This window comes from Panicum hallii, chromosome 2 (assembly GCF_002211085.1).
Source record: "Panicum hallii strain FIL2 chromosome 2, PHallii_v3.1, whole genome shotgun sequence".
Taxonomy (NCBI): domain Eukaryota; kingdom Viridiplantae; phylum Streptophyta; class Magnoliopsida; order Poales; family Poaceae; genus Panicum; species Panicum hallii.
This window is the reverse complement of record NC_038043.1, coordinates 49,548,608-49,565,845: the sequence shown is the minus strand read 5'-3', so window position 1 is coordinate 49,565,845 and position 17,238 is coordinate 49,548,608. Positions and strand designations below refer to the sequence as shown.

General features: G+C 46.8%; 4 protein-coding genes across 4 annotated transcripts; 2 read left to right on the top strand and 2 right to left on the bottom strand.

Moving 5' to 3' along the window:
• Positions 1–14: 14 nt before the first annotated feature.
• On the bottom strand, positions 15–3,671 carry LOC112882038 (ultraviolet-B receptor UVR8). The gene is made up of 6 exons (XM_025947000.1): positions 3,053–3,671; positions 2,733–2,872; positions 2,395–2,589; positions 1,643–1,771; positions 1,285–1,440; positions 15–675 (listed from the first exon to the last, which is right to left on the bottom strand). Exons 1-6 carry the CDS (start codon positions 3,526–3,528, stop codon positions 473–475), a joined length of 1,299 nt encoding a protein of 432 aa, XP_025802785.1. The 5' UTR covers positions 3,529–3,671; the 3' UTR covers positions 15–472.
• On the top strand, positions 3,621–6,574 carry LOC112882040. Its single transcript, XM_025947003.1, has 3 exons — positions 3,621–3,989; positions 5,353–5,604; positions 6,132–6,574. Exons 1-3 carry the CDS (start codon positions 3,750–3,752, stop codon positions 6,243–6,245), a joined length of 606 nt encoding a protein of 201 aa, XP_025802788.1. The 5' UTR covers positions 3,621–3,749; the 3' UTR covers positions 6,246–6,574.
• Positions 6,575–7,006: 432 nt separating this feature from the next.
• On the top strand, positions 7,007–9,443 carry LOC112882042. The gene is made up of 2 exons (XM_025947008.1): positions 7,007–7,296; positions 9,089–9,443. Exons 1-2 carry the CDS (start codon positions 7,123–7,125, stop codon positions 9,161–9,163), a joined length of 249 nt encoding a protein of 82 aa, XP_025802793.1. The 5' UTR covers positions 7,007–7,122; the 3' UTR covers positions 9,164–9,443.
• A 3,119-nt stretch (positions 9,444–12,562) lies between these two features.
• LOC112881201 (protein ACCELERATED CELL DEATH 6-like) lies at positions 12,563–15,532 on the bottom strand. Its single transcript, XM_025945885.1, has 3 exons — positions 14,803–15,532; positions 13,406–14,073; positions 12,563–13,294 (listed from the first exon to the last, which is right to left on the bottom strand). The coding sequence occupies exons 1-3, from the start codon at positions 15,530–15,532 to the stop codon at positions 12,563–12,565; spliced, it is 2,130 nt and encodes a 709-aa protein (XP_025801670.1).
• Between the last annotated feature and the right edge of the window lie 1,706 nt (positions 15,533–17,238).

Below are 17,238 nucleotides of genomic sequence, written 5' to 3'. Positions count from 1 at the left end.
GCAACAACTCTGTATTAAAATGAATGACAGCAACTTTGCATAAAACACTGGTTGGTTCATTGAACAGCAACTTCTGGCCATCTCAACTAGAAACAGAATCTATGAATCTTTGGTCAGAACTCACGAGGGCACACGTTGTACATTCACGCTTTTCACAGTATCATCCCTTCGTGTCACAGTGCTACAGAAAACCTAGAACAACATCTACCCATATAACTTTCAGTGCTAAAATTTAGGAATTTGAATCAACTACAGTTGTCTTAGCTGGACATAAGACAGCCAGAGAGCCTTTCCTTTGGTTTTATCAGCATGGGCCAGGCTTTTATTGTATCTTGCAGTTGTCGAACTTAACTCATCAGGACTTTCCAGCTTCCACCAACAGGCACAGCGGGATTGAACCGGAAAAGAACAGGATCCTCTCTGGAACGAACTTGGATGTAAGAGTGTAGACAAAGCAGAAACCCCAGATGCGTCATTTCTCAATTTGTTGCGTGGAGACCAAGCACATGGCATGGGAGGCTCCTATTGCAACAGAGATGACATGAGGAGGTCCCAAATCTTCATCACCGTCTCTGAGGAAATTGACCTTGACGGGAAGTGGCTGAACTTCTGGTAGACCAGGGACGCCTAACTGGCAGTCTCTTGCATTTCCCCACATGTACAAGTCACCTTTCTCTGCCCAGGCAAACATAAGTTCAGGTGAGTTGCTTATAGTGAGGAAATTTGATTACCTGCATATATCTAATAGGATGCATGATGTAGAACTACAATAAAAGCAAAGCAGCCCAAGATCCACAAACTAAACTAACCCCATGCCACAAAGAAGTGTACCTTTACGCTGCAATATGTCTGGGAATCAGAATAGAATTGAGCAGCCTGTACTCTAGCGTAAATACACTAGGACTTCTTTAACTTAACAAACTAAAAGATAGCACAAACTGACATGAAAGTGACTTCATCTGTCTGTTGTATCTAAATTACAGGGTGTGTTACCTATATACAGACATAGTTTCTTCAACATCATAACATTTTTATCTCTGGAATCATATTCAAAATACAGAATCTAATTCAGTTTACATGTAACCATGTGGTGGTATATCTTCTGGCATTTCCTGCCGATCATCAGCAGAGACATCTATTAGCTTTTCTAGACCAAGCTTATTTTGTAGAATATTTTTAGTCGACTAAATAACAAACAATAGGTAAGTAAGACCAAGAACATATCAAGAGTAACCAGTAGAGCAATGGGGTAGTGAACTAAGAGAAAAATTATCTAGATTTCACCTGATATAGCAGCAGAGGTCGATCCTCCACAGGCTATATAGACAATTCGCTCCTCAGATAAAGCTTTGATGGCAAGTGGGACTCTATGGTTTTGAAGGGTTGGATGTCCAAGTTGTCCATGCCCACCATGCCCCCAAGATAGAACTTCACCTTCATCTGTAAACAGTTTAACAGTGGTGAGACATTTCATATAATGCTTTGGTGCAACAGCCAATGTGTTGCTACAACTGCAGTTTGAGATTAATAGTTAATACAGCTGAAACAAATCTCTTTTTAAATACAGCGGATTTATATTGGTGCCTGTAAGTTCTAAGAATAGTTCATGAAAGATCAGACTCTGCAGGTTTTAATAACTTACCAGTCAAAGCTAGAGAATGATATCCACCACATGCTACTTGGATTACATGGATATTTTTCAGACTAGGGACAAGCTGTGGTCTCCAATCACTGAAATTGCTTCCTCTACCCAGTTCGAAGTTTGAATTTGCTGGAAATGATAAACAATACGTAATTATTCAGCACATCACTAAATGAGAGGTGCAACCAAAACTCAAATATAATAAGTTCTCCTACAGTAGAAAAATGAATGGATGCATTCCTTTGCCATCTAACCTGAAAGAACAGAATAAAAAGGTGCAGATTCTTGAATTTGCTGGAAATGATAAACAATACGTAATTATTCAGCACATCACTAAATGAGAGGTGCAACCAAAACTCAAATATAATAAGTTCTCCTACAGTAGAAAAATGAATGGATGCATTCCTTTGCCATCTAACCTGAAAGAACAGAATAAAAAGGTGCAGATTCTAGGATATGACAATTGGAGAAGGAATGGATACACATCCATTCAGGAATGTGTTGTCAATGCTCATATTAGCTTGATACCTTAATGGGTCAATTTACAGGGTGGCCAAATGAAAGCAGCTTAACTGCTCTTCAGAGACAATACCAAAGAACAAAGTCATCTAGTCTATGTCTGACAATGAAATGAAGGGTCTGGATATGCTAACAAACACTGACTACTGCTATGCCATCCAGAGAAAAACAATAACTATCAGTAATGTGTATGAAAGTATGAGTTGTTAGATGATGTTTAGTCACAGCCTAACCTCCCCAACTCCATAATTGCCCATCTGAAGTCAGCGCCATTGTGAAGAAGCCACCACAAGCTACAGCAGCAACTGGAACAGGCAATGCATTCACCTTGGAAGGAACACTGAGGGAGCCAGCTTCACCTGGACCACCTCCACTCCCAAGCCCCAGCCTTCCATCGCCTTCATCACGACCCCAGGTGTAAAGTTCACCTGTCAACAAAGTGCAATTATCAAAGATGAGAAGTTTCAATAGCAAGAGGCCAGAATGGCATGACATTACGCCATCTGATTGCAAAGGATGGTATCAGATGATCCAAGACTATAGTTTAGCATTGAGAGTGAAACAGACCGACCTGAGTCAGTGATTGCTGCAGTATGTGCACCACTTGTAGCAATGTGCGTTATCTTCCCTTCCCAAGGGCCTTTTACTTGCCTTGGCAAAAGCTCCCTATGGTATACATAATGCCCCAGAGCTCCAAATCCACCATAACCCCTGCAGACTACAGTAAACTGAGTGACGCAGCAGCCACATCCATCAAAATGCAATGCATTCTTCGCACAATTCGTTCATGGAGTAATAATACATGGAGTTTCCACCAGTTAGACATCTAATTACGGAGTACTAAACTTTTCAAGAGCAGTTTTCAAATCAGCAATAAGGCAGTTTCCTCACCAGGTGAAGACGTCACCGGAGGTGGTCAGCGCCGCGGAATGGATGCCGCCTAGCGCGAGGAGCCGGAGGTCCCGGAGGTTGGGGTTGTGGCGGGGAACGAAGGCGGACGACTCGTCACCGAGGCCGAGGCGGCCGCCGTCGCCCTTGCCCCACACCCAGGCGCCTCCTTCGACGAGGAGCGCCGAGTGGAAGAGCCCGCAGGAGATCCCCACCTCCACGCCAGACGTTCCCCCCTCGGAAGGGAGGCGTCCGGGGGTGGGCGCGAGTCGCGGGTCTGAATCGGGGAGAAGGAGATGGGCGACGGGAGATGGGTAGAGGCGGCGCTCCTCCTTGCCGCCGCCGAGCTGGCCGGACGCGCCACGGCCCCACGAGAGGAGGTAGAATGGGGTGGTTCCGTTAGAGTAGAGGGTCGGGGTGGCGTTCGAGGCTGACGAGGTGGAGAAGAGGCGGCGGTGCGGGAGGAAGCGGCGGAACATTGCCGGCGGCGGCGGCGGCGGCGCGTTTGGCCTGCGAGAGACGAAGAAGAGGGGAGGACACGACTACTGATATGAAGTCGGGTTTACGGGTGGGAACCCGTTAATATCCATGTGCCCGTTTAAAAGTATCAGGTTACCGGGCGCGTCCAACCTCCCCTTTGCCACCGCGTCGCCACCGCACCAAGGGAGGTCGGCGAGAGCAGCTGGCAGCCGCGGAAGCCATGGCGAACAAGGCAACGGCGGCGACCTCCTGGCGGTGGCGGCTTCTGCTTCTGCTCCTCGTCACCGTGGCTGCCCTATGCTGGATTCCCCCGGCGATCGCAGCAGCTGCGGCGGCGGCGGCCGCATCGACCGCCAACGGAGCGCGGAGGTCGCTGCTCGGCTTCGTGGAGGCGCAGGGGAACGCCTCCTACCAGTGCACGCCCTCGGGGCCCTGCATCCCCTGCCAGTACTCTGAGAAGGTTGGCGATTCTCTCTTCTTCTGTGGCTAAAGGAACGCATTCTATCGGGATTTCGCATGGGGGAAAAATCGATCTTGTTAGGTGACACGAGAAGATTGTGTTAGATTTCGTCGTTCCAGTAGGACTTGGGGATCGCGTGATTTCTCCTTGTTCTGTTTCTGTTGTAGTTTATGTGGTTCGTTTTCCTGGGTTAGAGTTATAGAAGTTTGTCATGAAAAGTGCAGATCTTGCTTAATGTTAACTGAATATGAGCACTATTTGCTGCAAATATATGTTCTTTTCGGTACTTCGATTTATTTTACCTAGTAAATTTGTTTCCAGGCAGTGGTTAAGATTAGGTTGTAGTTAGGACGCAATTTAAATGCAGAGTGTCTCGCCCTATTGAGGTAGCATCCACAAAGATGAACACAAAATAAGGTAGCATGGAGAGAAGGCTTTAATTATCTAGTGATGTTTAGTTATTCTCAGTCATTGAATAATTTACACAGTGATAATTAGGTTAAGTGATTCACGGATTTATTTGACTTAGTAACGTACAACTTTGCTTCAGGGTGTATGGGGGAGGTAGATAAGGATAATATTGTTATTGCTAATTATGCTTCGTTGTTAAAATTATTACAGTTATTTGATTATTCATAGCTTATACTCCCTCATATAAATGAGTACGTTAGTTTTATTGCAAAAACAATCTTCCTGTGAACGTTATTTATTTTCAGAAAAGATATTACAGCTTGAACCAAGGTTTGTACTTGTACATTTCACCTTATCTTTATTGGTCTTATAACCATCAATTCTGATCACCACCCTTATACTCCCTCCAACTTGGTAATTTTGTTGTATCAATAATGGCTCCTTTTTTCAAGCTTCACATTGATTTGCATTGAAAATATATGACCTTCATAATGGTCCCATAATGTATTCGAACCTAGATTCCTTTGGGCGCGTAGTGAGGCTGATTTTTCGTCTTATCTGTTTCAAAAAAAAATGGCAGCCTTCTCTTACATCGGTATTTTTTTTATGATGGACCATGATTTGCTCAGAATATAGATGAACTTTCCAAGCACTACCAGTGCTGGGGCTTATGCATTTATCTGTAGTATCATACTAGGAAACTTAAGTTGGATAGCATATGTGCATTGTGGCAGACAGTCAGAATCTACTCTCTTGCATCACTAGTCACTAGCAAACACAACAGATCTAAAGCTGCTGCTTTTTGGAATCTACTTAATTGAGTTGACATTTAGCAGATATCTAGCCTGGGTTCAGATTACAGTTTACAACCATTTTAGTGTCAACAACTGAAATGGTATGCTTGAGTTTTTTCCCATCATGCTGGCCTGACAATAACACACCATTTTTTTAGAATGATGAAAAGTACAGCTGCAGCGAAACTGGCTATCGCCTGCCCTTGAAATGTGTACAAGCACAAAATGTAACAAAAGAAGGAAACAAGAGCAAGCAGAGGAAGATATTGGATGATGCATCCACATCAGGCGACACGAAATCCCAATCAGGTGGCACAAAATCCACATCAGGTGGTCCAAAGCATTATACTACTTACAGGAGTTGTGTGCCACTGGAGGGTGAAGAGAAGTTATCTTTTCTTGGTTTTGAGGTATTAAAATCATAAAACTTCTCTTTTATTAGTACACAGATGGTAGGGCTGTCTGTCATGCATTATTTATTTGCTGTAGTGTAAGTTTTCTCCTATTGCTAATACCACAGAGAAAAAGGAAGTGAAGAACAGACTGAGAAAAACCGGTGGAGGGTGAAGTGAAACAGTTCCTGCATATATTATTATATTGCAAAACTGGGCTCTGAATCCCATCCTTAAATAAGAACGCACGCACTGACCTTTTCTTCTCAGTTTGCGACAGTTAGAGCTTTGTGCTTTGACCATGCAGTTTGATATGGATTTCAAATACCTGCGAAATTGAAGGGTTCCAGAAAAAAGGACAGCCTGTGTACCCTAAAAATGCAAAGCATGTGTTTAACCTTTCTACCAGACGCTTGGTCCTTCGGCACTAAAATTCCACATCCTATTGATGGCTTGTTTTCTTTTCAATCTTCATTTGTCTATGAGAATCCAATAAAAAGTTCCTTTTGTTTTTAGCATGAATCACAAAGCATGTTCTTTTGCAGGTAATAATGGCTGGGATGCTGCTAGTAAGCGGCCCATTTGTTTATTACCGGAAACGGCGTACAAATCTTATGCAGGGAGCTGCAAGAATCCCAACGAGTCCTCCTAGGTTCTAGTATGGATGATAACTGATTGGAAGCTTTAAGTTGACTTGGTGCATCTTTCTTACGGTGCTTTTCCTCTATCATTGTATTACTGTATTTACACATGTAATTTTGGAAGAGGCAACGAGCTTGTTAGGTCTCACAGGAGTAGAAAACCACAGTGGGTAGTCTCACTGTGCCTTGCTTCCTTGAATCAAATCTCATGTATTATGTATACAAATTTATCATTTTGTTACCGCAAAGAAGTTGCCCTGGCCAAGGAACAACTTTGTTGCTGTCCATCAATTGTTTAACTTTCTGCCTCAATGCAAAAGTGAATGCTATCCTGACAATTATAGGTAGGTTGGACTTGTAAAATTGCATTTTTTTTCTGGGATGACATCGTACACCGATCTATTTTCTGAATCAATCATTCGTAAACACATGTTCTACTTTATTTTTCTTGTATTGCATAAAGTGCTGGGACCTGCATTCATGTCTAATGGAGATTCAAATGGTAACAATTTTGAAAGTTGAAGCTGGATGACAGAAATGGCAATTGTGGTAGGTGCAGTTGATGAGTTTATTTCATATTCTAAATTAGGGAATTTACCAGACCTCAAAGAAAACTGAACGTTCTTTTCATGTTCATGCATTTCGAGCAAGGACATAATCAGTCAAGCAGCAGTAGCTGGATTTCTATTTTTCCTTCAAAAATCCCCAAATGGTACAGTAATGCAATTAGACAAAACAGCAGGGTCCTTTGTGAAAAAACGCCGTCCACAGCACAATTCCCCATCGAGACATCGACCCGTCCGCACGAGTCACTGCTCTGCACGGTCAGGTTCGCACCGGCACCTCGCACCCCCGATCTGATTGAATCCGAGCAGGAGCAGCGCCGGCGGCGACGATGGGAGGCGACCATGGCGGCGGGCACGGGGGCGGCGACTTCCGCCAGAAGGTGTGGAGCATGACGGGAGGGCCCTACTGCCGCCCCGTCCACTGGCGCCGCAACACCGCCATCGCCATGTTCGGTGTCTTCCTCGTCTGCATCCCCATCGCCATGAAGTCCGCGGAGCTTGAGGTATACATGCGCATCCCCGCCATCCAGCCTCCTCGGCCCCTGCTGCTCCTTCCCCTCCCTGGCGGCTTGAGGATTTGAGCTGAGCCCTACTGTAGCCTAGAGATTAGATCTGTGGCCAACGAGTATCTATGCGGCTGGTAAAATTTCTCATCGTTGGAACCAGGAACAGCTTATTCATTGTACATAGCGTGCATATCGAATGTGGAAGCGATGGCTAATTCGTTTATCGGGTACTGTTGCTCTTCATTTGGCTGTAAAACTCAAAACTTGTGGGTTATATTTGGGCAGTACCTGTTATGCTGGTGGACGTACCCTTAACTTTGATTTAGTTTTGCCATGGAATACAATTTGGGGATATGTCTTTACTTATTGGAGTGGGTTCGTTAGAATGCTATATAATGGGGTTGGGGGCGCAAAGCCCTGCAAGTGCTTTTGTGAAATGATCGGTAGTTACATTGTGACGAGCATGCTTGTTTTCATTTTGACGACTTGCTCATCACATTTTAACCAGGCAGGCTAAGACCAGGCATGCTTCACTGATACATGTCAAAAGACTCCTAAAACCAACAGCTAAGAGATTTTTAAGCAACAGAGCTTCTGACTTTCAGAATATATGTTCATCTAATGGCGATTGAGGCAGTGTACTGGTCCTCCCACCCTCTTAGCTTCTGATTCTGAAGAACTTCATCTAAGCATTCATGGTCCAGCGCTCTCGTTTGCCACCTGTGTCCCTAAGCCGGTGAGCTGCTATTTCTTACAAAACCCACTTGTCAGGGAAAGTGTATGGGTAGTCTTGGTGCAAGTAATCTACACAATGGACTTCAGAATGCAAGCTATTTGTTGAATATGCAGCTAACCATCCAACACTGCAAGTGTTTCTTGTAATTCATCTACGCTCATGGTTGAACCTCTTTCACCCATTCTACTGGATGCCATCCTGCTTCCTGCCCATCTAGTGCCTGCACTTTTAGAAAACCCACAAAAGTTAGTTGAATGAATTGACGACCTTATGACCTTGTTAAAGTATAATGTAAACATCATTTCGAGAAAAAAGCATACACCAGCAAGTTAAATGGAGCATTTGGGGATTTCTAGCAGGGCCATAAGGATTTAAGTCTAGTTATAGTAGGCATGGGCTGCTCTCCCTCGACATATAGGTACCCTAGTGTGGCTTAGGGTACATAATTTACTTACTTTTTTGAAATTGTTGCATGGATGTATGGAGGTTTGTCACTGTTATATATGCTGGATGCTTCACAAGTCTTAAATGGCAGTTGCTGCTATTGTATCTATGAGCATGTGTTATTTGAAATGCTAAACTGAGCTTGGGTCGCTCCCTTGAATAATATGGTATGATAAACTGAGCAGAGTCAGTACTCCGGAAAAATGTACTGCGTTTGTGCTAGTTCTTGTTGACACCTGTCAAGCATGCCACAAAGGTTACAGGGTATCTGTTATATGATATTCTGTATGACAATTCCTGAAATTTATTCTTTTCACTTTTTAGAACAATCTTAGATTTCTCATTACTAACTTTACGTAAAGCAGGCTAATAACATGATTGCGTGCTAAACTAAACACCTTCTTGATTGAAATTATCTACACATATGATACAACCAGACCTGCTGCCTTTGTAATATGGATCAGATTCTAGAGTTGGCCTTATTTGTTCAGCCTTGAGCCTTGTTGCTAAGAGGCAGGTAGAAAGACTTAATTTGCTCATAGTTTTGTTTTACAATAGTTTGTGGAAGTCACATTTCTGAATTCTGACAATTGTAATGCTTTTATGCAGCAACGCCCCCATCATCCAGTCCGGCCAATCCCATCGCAACTGTGGTGCAAAAACTTTGGCAAGAAGGAGTATTGAAGCACCTGCCAGCTAGCATGGAGTGGGGCACGTTGCTTTTGCCTTCTTTTTGTCAAAACTTGTGCTCAGATATAATGCTGGATGAAGTGTTATGAGCATATTCTGGAACGCTTCATGTAATGTCTTTTGACTTTTTCTTTTATCATGCCATGAGAAGTGCATGCTGAACTCAAATAAACTGGTGATTCATAAGCCTCTGATAATTTACTTAAGGTTGATGCTGTGAATGTAGACATGGCAGGTTGGCCTTGCATACTTACTGTTGAAGTTCCTTCTTGTATGTGTGATGCTGTTGCTATCCTTTCAGTTCGCTTGAAAGACGAATCTACTTGAAATCTAGTTTGATAGGTTTGCGAACATGAAACACTTCTTTCTTGACAGATGGCTGAGTTTGGTGATCTGGCTGACACTGGAGAGGTGTAACTTCTCCATAGGTAGCCAGTTGCACTCAGTGTCAATGGTTGCCTAAGATTTTGAACATTCTGATCTAGTGCATGAAAATTTATAATTCGATTCTCAAATTTTTTTTGTCTATTCCGATTGTCTATGCTTCTGTGTTGGAAAAGAATTCAACATGCTCCTGTACTGAATTCTTAAGCGAATCTTTTCTGGTGTGTGTATATCTGGGAGTGAAAAATAAAGGTGTGACTATATGCCTGGGACAATTTTTGTTATTTATCTGTGAAGAAAAAATACGTGCATATCCAAGCATCGGGTATTTTCTTCTGACACTTTATCTGCGCAGAAAAAATAAGTGCAATATACTCTTGCTGTGCACTGACCGATGTTATGCAGAAATCACCCAGTCCGAGCAACCCCGTCCCAGCTCTGTCAAGGAGGCGCTCCGAGTGCACCTGCTTTTCTTGCGCTCCGAGTGCGCGTGCTTTCCTTGCGCTCCAACTAGCATGGAGTGCAGTAATGCACTGTGCACCTGCTCTCCTTTCCTCAGCGAGCAGTGCTGGAAGAAGTGTTTCCTTAACCATGTCACACAAAGAGTGGCTGGTGAACTCGTACATGAAACTGGTGATTCATAAGTCTCTCCGTGTCCTCGCTCTGCTTCAACCTGTGCCTGCAGAATGCCGACTGATCGTTGTCTTTAGCAAGGCCGGTACCGGTAAGTGATAATGTTGAACGTTCTGGTTCTGGTGGAGCGTCCTCATCAGGCCGCAGAGGTTCCAGCCCAGCCTGGTGCTCGTCCCAGTTTGTGGCCTGCTGCAGAGGCGCGCTGTTCACGCCAACTGTAGTACTGTAGTACAGTAGTTCTCTATGGCCTTCTTCGCTTGCCGGTTGGCCGCCAGTGCAGATGGGCATGGGCGACGGCAGGCAAGCGCGCCTTCGTCGTCGTTGTTCCCGCGGCCTCCGCCCGTCCGCCGCGCGACCAAGCTCTGCGGTGCCGTCCCTCTTCGGCTCTTCTTCGTCTACGCTGCGTCCGGGGGTGACCATCGTGGGATGCCGGCGCTGCTCCTCCTCGGCTCCGACTGCCCACGGCGACGGCCTTCCTCGACGAACAAACTGCACAGCGCGAAGCTCCGCAGCCATTACCCCGGGGGGGGGGGGGGGGTCTCCCACCGCGCCGAGGGCGTATACGCCAGATGCACGGCCGGGCCGCCTGGCGTGGACGTTCCCGCGGGCCGGCGAGCTAACGCCGCCGGGCACCGGCCACGCGTGCAGGGGTTCCTGCGCGAGCACGACGCAGGACGTACGCGCACATCCGACGGACCAGCACCTGGGTGGGAACTGTACAGGCGGCAGCTCGCCGGCCGTGAGTGCTCACGGGGGAGCTCAGGACGGCGTCGGGGTGGACGGTATCTCGTTCGCCGTCCAGACCCAGGGTGGACGGTATTTCAAATACCGTCCATCCCTGGGGTATTTTTAGCCGTCGGATCGGACATACACGGTCATGATTCGATGTGGATAGCTGCCAGCAGCGAGGCTCTTCTGCGGTTCCGCCTTCCTCGAGCTCTGGCGTTCCCCTGTCTGGACATTGCGCGGCGCCCAGCTCACCGGTGGCGTGAGCCATGACACTGCCCTATAAGGCAGCGGCTGCCGGCGGTGGCAAGAATATCCTCCAATGCCGGCGTGGTGCTGCCGTCGGCATCCTCGCCTTCCTGACCCGCCTCTTCACCTACCTCCCCCGCTCCCCGACGTCGGGGCCGTGCGATACCTCGACGCCGCCGAGGCGGACCCCCTGATCGCCCCCTCTTCATCATCAACCTCCGAGGCGCAGCAGTCGGCACCCAGAATCCGCAGAAGCTCGTGCTTGTGGAAGCTGGTTTCACCAATCCAAGTCTGACATTCTGGCCAGCTTCTACTCCAGCAGGAATGCTGGATCATGTGGCACCGGATCCGGTTCTCTCCAACTAAAAGAATGGCGGGAGCTTGCCAAATCTAGGTGCAAAACCTCGAGCACTGCCTCTTATCAGGGCAGCCAGGAAGCGTACGTGTGCTTATAGCAAAAATCCATCTGGAGAGAGCTTGCCAAATCTTTCTGGAGAGAGCGCCGGCCGCTCCCCTCCGGTCTGTCCGTGCTGCACTGCCCCGACCTGGATCCCGGCGTCTTCTCGAAGCTTCCCCGCATCCTGTGCGTGGTGGAGGGCCTGATCCTCTTCTGCCCCTGCCGTCAGCGCAAGTGTGTCTTCAATCAGGAATGTACTTCATCTTGTTGGAATATTATGCGTGCAACTGCAGTATTATTAATTTCTGAATATCAACTATAAATAAAGTTTAAATTAGCGTGTAGTTAGGAACGAATGACCTCAACTGCCGTCAGCGCGTGTGCCGTCGACTGCAGTATTATGCAACTACTGTTTTGTTTTGATATATGAGTGTTTACAATATTTGAGAGTATTGCACCTCACTCAAAGAGGATCAGAAATTACTCTCCTCAGTTAACCAGTAGTTTATTCTTCCCAAGTCCTAATTCATGGGAAGTCATATATGTTAGGTTGCTAGTATAGAAATTCACATGGGTCTCATACATATCTCTCTCGATGCATTCTGTATTACATTGCATGATAATCCTTTTCTAAAGGGTCTGTCAGAGTTTTATCAGAAGCTGCTCATAAGAGAAGACGCATATGTAAGCGTCTGTCTGTATTGTGTTCTGTAAAAAAAAATATTGGAAGAAGCCCTCCAAACACACCCCTAGTATTGCTTTGACCATTGTTGGGCATTTACGATGGCACAAAGCGTAAGAATAAAGGAAACAAATGATGCATTCATGGATGATACATACAAGGGAACAAATGATTTATTATTGGAACATCACACCGATTGATGATACATACTGTGTACTTTTGGAAGGAAGAGAACAAACATGGCGCACACACAGGTTTTTGTGCCCTGGTGAAGTAGCAGGATGGTAACCAAGGCAAGGCAAGCGAAGGGTACTGTAGTGAACTACTTTGCATGCACATGCACCGCCATCCGAATTGCTGCTGGGTATCCGAAGATTATTATGAAGGACCAGAAGTTGACAAACACATTTACAAAGACGTTATAGAACGTAAGCCCAAAAGTCCATGCTACATCCATTCGAGCTCCCAATCTTGCACGGGCCGTATCTGCGACACGAAGGATCTGCCAGGCTTCGGAGTTCCCGTAGAGCAAAGATACAAAAATAATCACGCAGACGGCGGTCGCGGTCGCGTGAGCAATTGGGGCCAGCACCAGGTACAACCCCAAAGCAAAGGCGACGACCAGGCTTCTCCCAGAACTCCGCAGCAAGAGGGCAGAAACTTCGAAGTACCAGGAGCGCAAAGAGATGTCCATCGCAGGCACCCCAGCAAAGACGAGGCTAAAGGTCGCCATGCACGAGCAGATGAATGCCAGCGTGGTGGATAGGATGAAGGCGTCAAAGGCATAGCTCCCAGCGAGCAACGGTGTGCCGATGATGCCATCCGAGCCGGCTTGCTGCTGGTAGCCTCCGGGCAGCGTGAAAGCTGACGCGAATGTCACGGTCGCGACAAGAACAGACACAACGCCCAGCATCTGGGCTGCATTCGTTAGATGCGCCGAGACCTCGTCGTCGTCTCCTTTTGGGATGTGTTCTCCGAATAAGAGGTCGGGGCGGCTTCCACCGCATGGAGCTCCCACAAATTGTAGTGACAACTGTATGAGACCCCTTGGGTTCTGCATGCGAAGATATATGTTTGTGTGTGTGTCTATATATATATAATTAAATTTGTGTAAATGATAGATATATATATATTATTATGTATAGTAGTAGTTATTGTTACTTACCGAATCATAATAAAACGACGAAGGGATTCTAACCCATGAAAGGTCATAAGGCGTCAACGCATCCTTGTTCGGTATGCTCAGATGCACGTGCCGATTCCGGATTAGGCAGTTAAACACGGGCAGATTCCCAACGTGGACGGCTCGGTGGACGGCCGTGTCTCCGTTGTCATCCTGCATGTTAAGCACGGACGATGGGAACGATCCTTTCGGCGGCGCCCGGCGGCAGGCGAATTCGACCACGCCGTACGCCTCCGCCTCGACGGCGGCGTGGAGGAAGGTCCTTCCTCCGGCGTCCCGCAGGGTGGCGCAGTCCGGGCACGCCTCCAGCATGGCCCTGACCGCGTCGAGGCTGCCGGCCATGGCCGCGACGTGGATCGGGTACAGTCCCTGAGCGTCCGGCTGGTACGCCGCGCATCTGTTGGCCTCCAGCAGCAGCGCGACCGCCGATCTGGGCCGCGGCCAGACATCCGGGAACCACATGGAAAGAATCCCGACGTACGGCCACCCCTCCAGCGACGCAGCCAGGTGGAGAGGGTTGCTCCCCGTCTTCTTGTCCCTTTGCTGCGCCAGATGCGAGACGAGAGGCACGCTGACCGCAGGACGGTCGTCGCCTGCTTGCTGCACGTCCACCGTCAGGTCCTTGAACCAATTCAGAAGCATGGCCAGCGCTGCGTACACATATATGAGGTTGCAGCGTGGATTTAATTAATTCGGATCATCTATCTCCACTCTTAGGCTTCATCCAACAGTGCCAATGCAAGTCAGCTAGCTTATGGGAGTAAAATACAATATTTTGTCTAGGTGGAAGAGAGAGAAATAAAAGAAAGAGGAGCTTTATCTTGATCAAAAGATAATCTTATACACGTATTCCAAGAGTATGTGAGGCTGATACGTAGATCCATCTATATTTTGAGTTGTGTGCTAAGAGTTTCACCATTAATAAAGTGATCTCTTATGCTATCTCTTAATTGCTATGAGCTAGCAGTTGGCTCAACTTTTGGAGGAGGCCTTATTAATTGTCAATCGATCCATCGGGGTACTAGGTAGTACTTATAATTAATAAGGAACCAAGCTATATCTAGTATTACGTCCGTTCCAAAATATAGCAATTTTTAAACTTATCAAAGTCAAACATTTTCATCTTTAACTAATAATATCTTAAAAATAATTACTTTTAAATAGAAAAGATTTTATATTGCAATAATTGATTTCATTATGAATAAACTAATATTATTTTTATATTATCAATAATCTTTATGTTTTTTTACTGTCAAAGTTTAAAGGTTTGATTTGGAGAAAATTTGAAAATAGTTATATTCTATAATGGAGGTAGTACTAATTAAGGAGGAGAAGAAGAAGCAATAGTAGTAACAATAATATTTTTACAAGCTACGTACCTTCACCACGAGAAATAGCGGCATGCAACGCATTTTGACCGTTCGGTCCCGAGTAGGACAGGTCGCCTTTACTCTTATCGAAGATATACCGTGCAATATCCAGTTTACCTAGTGAAAGCGCCAGGTAAAATGGGGAAGCACCCTCCTCTCCCTCCTGTGGAACGGTGGCCAGGCCTGGATCCTCCAGCAGCAGCGCGTCTATGCAGGTCATGCTGGCGGCGCGGACCGCCTGGTGCAGGGCGGTCTCCCCGCAATCGTTCCGCGCCCTCAGGAAGTCCTTCACGGCTGTCCCGTCGTCGCCGGCCACCTCGGCGGCCTTGAGAGCAACGAGGCAGGAGATCATGTCGGCGCTCCCGGCGCCGGCGCCGCGGTGCAGGGGCGTGTCTCTCTTCTTGTTGCGCGCGGCCAGGAGGCCGCTGTTGCCGCGGTAGATCGTCTTGGCGCAGTCGACGAACCGATCGCCGCAGGCGCCACCGGCGCGGGCGGCGACGACATGGAGTAGGGAGTTCCCCTCGTTGCTGGTCACCTCGTTACAGTAGGGAGTTCCCCTGCTCGTTGCTGATTGCCCCTCGTCGTCGTCCAGCCTCAGCAGTTCCTTAAGCCGGTTGTTGTCGCCGCGGCAAGCAGCCATGAACAGCTGCGGATCTAGTGTGCCCACCGGCCGTGCGTTAGCTGCTGCACTTGCGGGAGCAACTGGTGGCAGGGCTGCTTCGCCTAAGGCGGCGGCCATCGACCACTGCCTAGCTAGCTAGCTTGTGCGAGGTAGATGGATCTGTTAGTACGTGGGCCTATAAATACTCGTCCCTCGTCGATCGACGCGCTTGGAATCAGTTCTTTACATTTTATATTAGTAGTAGTAGTGCACACACGCACACACACTGTGCAACCTTTCCGGTCACCAGCACCGCGCAAGCATAACCTAGGACCACGGCTCTTTCCGGGCGCTTACGAGGAGACGCCCTTTTCTATTAAAAACAAGGGTCGTCTTCTGAAATTATGGGAATCGGACAATGAGCACAACTTTCATTTACTTTTTGAAGGCATGTGTGCCTACTATATACGTACCCCCAGTCTATACTCCTAAGTCCTATATGACGGGACACTGTACCGGTGAGTTTTTGTTGTTAAAATCTTCACGTTTCATTTTATATCATTGTTTTTAAGATGACTGTCCCATCATCCACGATGAAATGATAAAGAAGAAGCTTTCTGTGAAAGAGCGAGGTGCTGGGGAAACGTTGGTGGTGGTCATTGCCTTATCAAATAGACCATCACCTGCAAAACAAAAAATAAGGGTGGGCTTCGAATATCTGACTTTGGTCTAAGATTTCGTTGGCTTTATTTGGTTCCACTGGAGGGGGAGGGGACCTGGAGTGGCTTCAGTTAGAATCCACTGTGATAACCACTCAAAAAAGAAAAGAAAAAGAATCCACTGTGATAATAATACTGACCGAGAGCACAGAATATTGCTCCTACGCTGTGTAACAAGACCATAAGGAAGAAAATAACAGTTCAGAAGGCTTTAGATGCGTCCGAAAGATGAAGTGCCAGCCGGTCTCATTATTGCCATACCTCATCCGTGATTGACTTCGAGCTGACTGCCTGGTCAATGGTCATCCACACCTACCCTCGTTGTAGCCTCTAGCGCAAGCGCAACTGCAACGGACCATTTTATCACATAGCATATCTTATACTATCTATTAATTAGTCTTGTTAATTATGCTCCGACTGCACAGCAATCTTGCTAAGGAAAAAGAAACATTAGAAAATCCTAAAAAACTGCTAAACATCCATCTTTTGTTAATTATGCTCCGACTGCAATGGACCATTTTTTTTTAGAGAGAGGATAAGGGTTTTGCACCTGGAGGGTAGCCCCCACCTAAGGGCTTTCGGGAAAGGATTTTTCAATCGCCATTTTATTTCGAATCTTCCAAATAGCCCAGGTTATCCCTGCAAAAATGAAAAGTGCCAAACCCCTTGACATTTTCACATTTTTTGTTAACCTCCCGGCCGACATGAGGTCACTAAGATCACGAGGGCAACCCGCCCAGCCAAAGGCATCCCTCACACGGCTCCAGGCAAAACGAGCCAGAGAGCAACTTAAGGAAACATGCTTCGTGTTTTCAAGGTTGCCACACAGGCAGCAGTGTATACCCCCTTCCATCCTCTTTTTTTGAGCGAGGTCGCAACCTGCAATTTATCGTGTTTCATTTGCCAAAGAAAAACCTTGATTTTTAAGGGGAGTTTGGATTTCCACACATTTTCTGCTTTAGGGATGCACACACCCCTGTGCGTGACAAACCTATACAGGGACTTGGTGGTGAATGTTTTTGAGTTGTCAAGAGCCCAGGTCACTGTATCTCTATCACCCTCCTCTAACTGTTTATCCTGGAGAAGGCCAAGGAGCTCAGCCCAGCTTGCCTCCTCCCCTGGGGC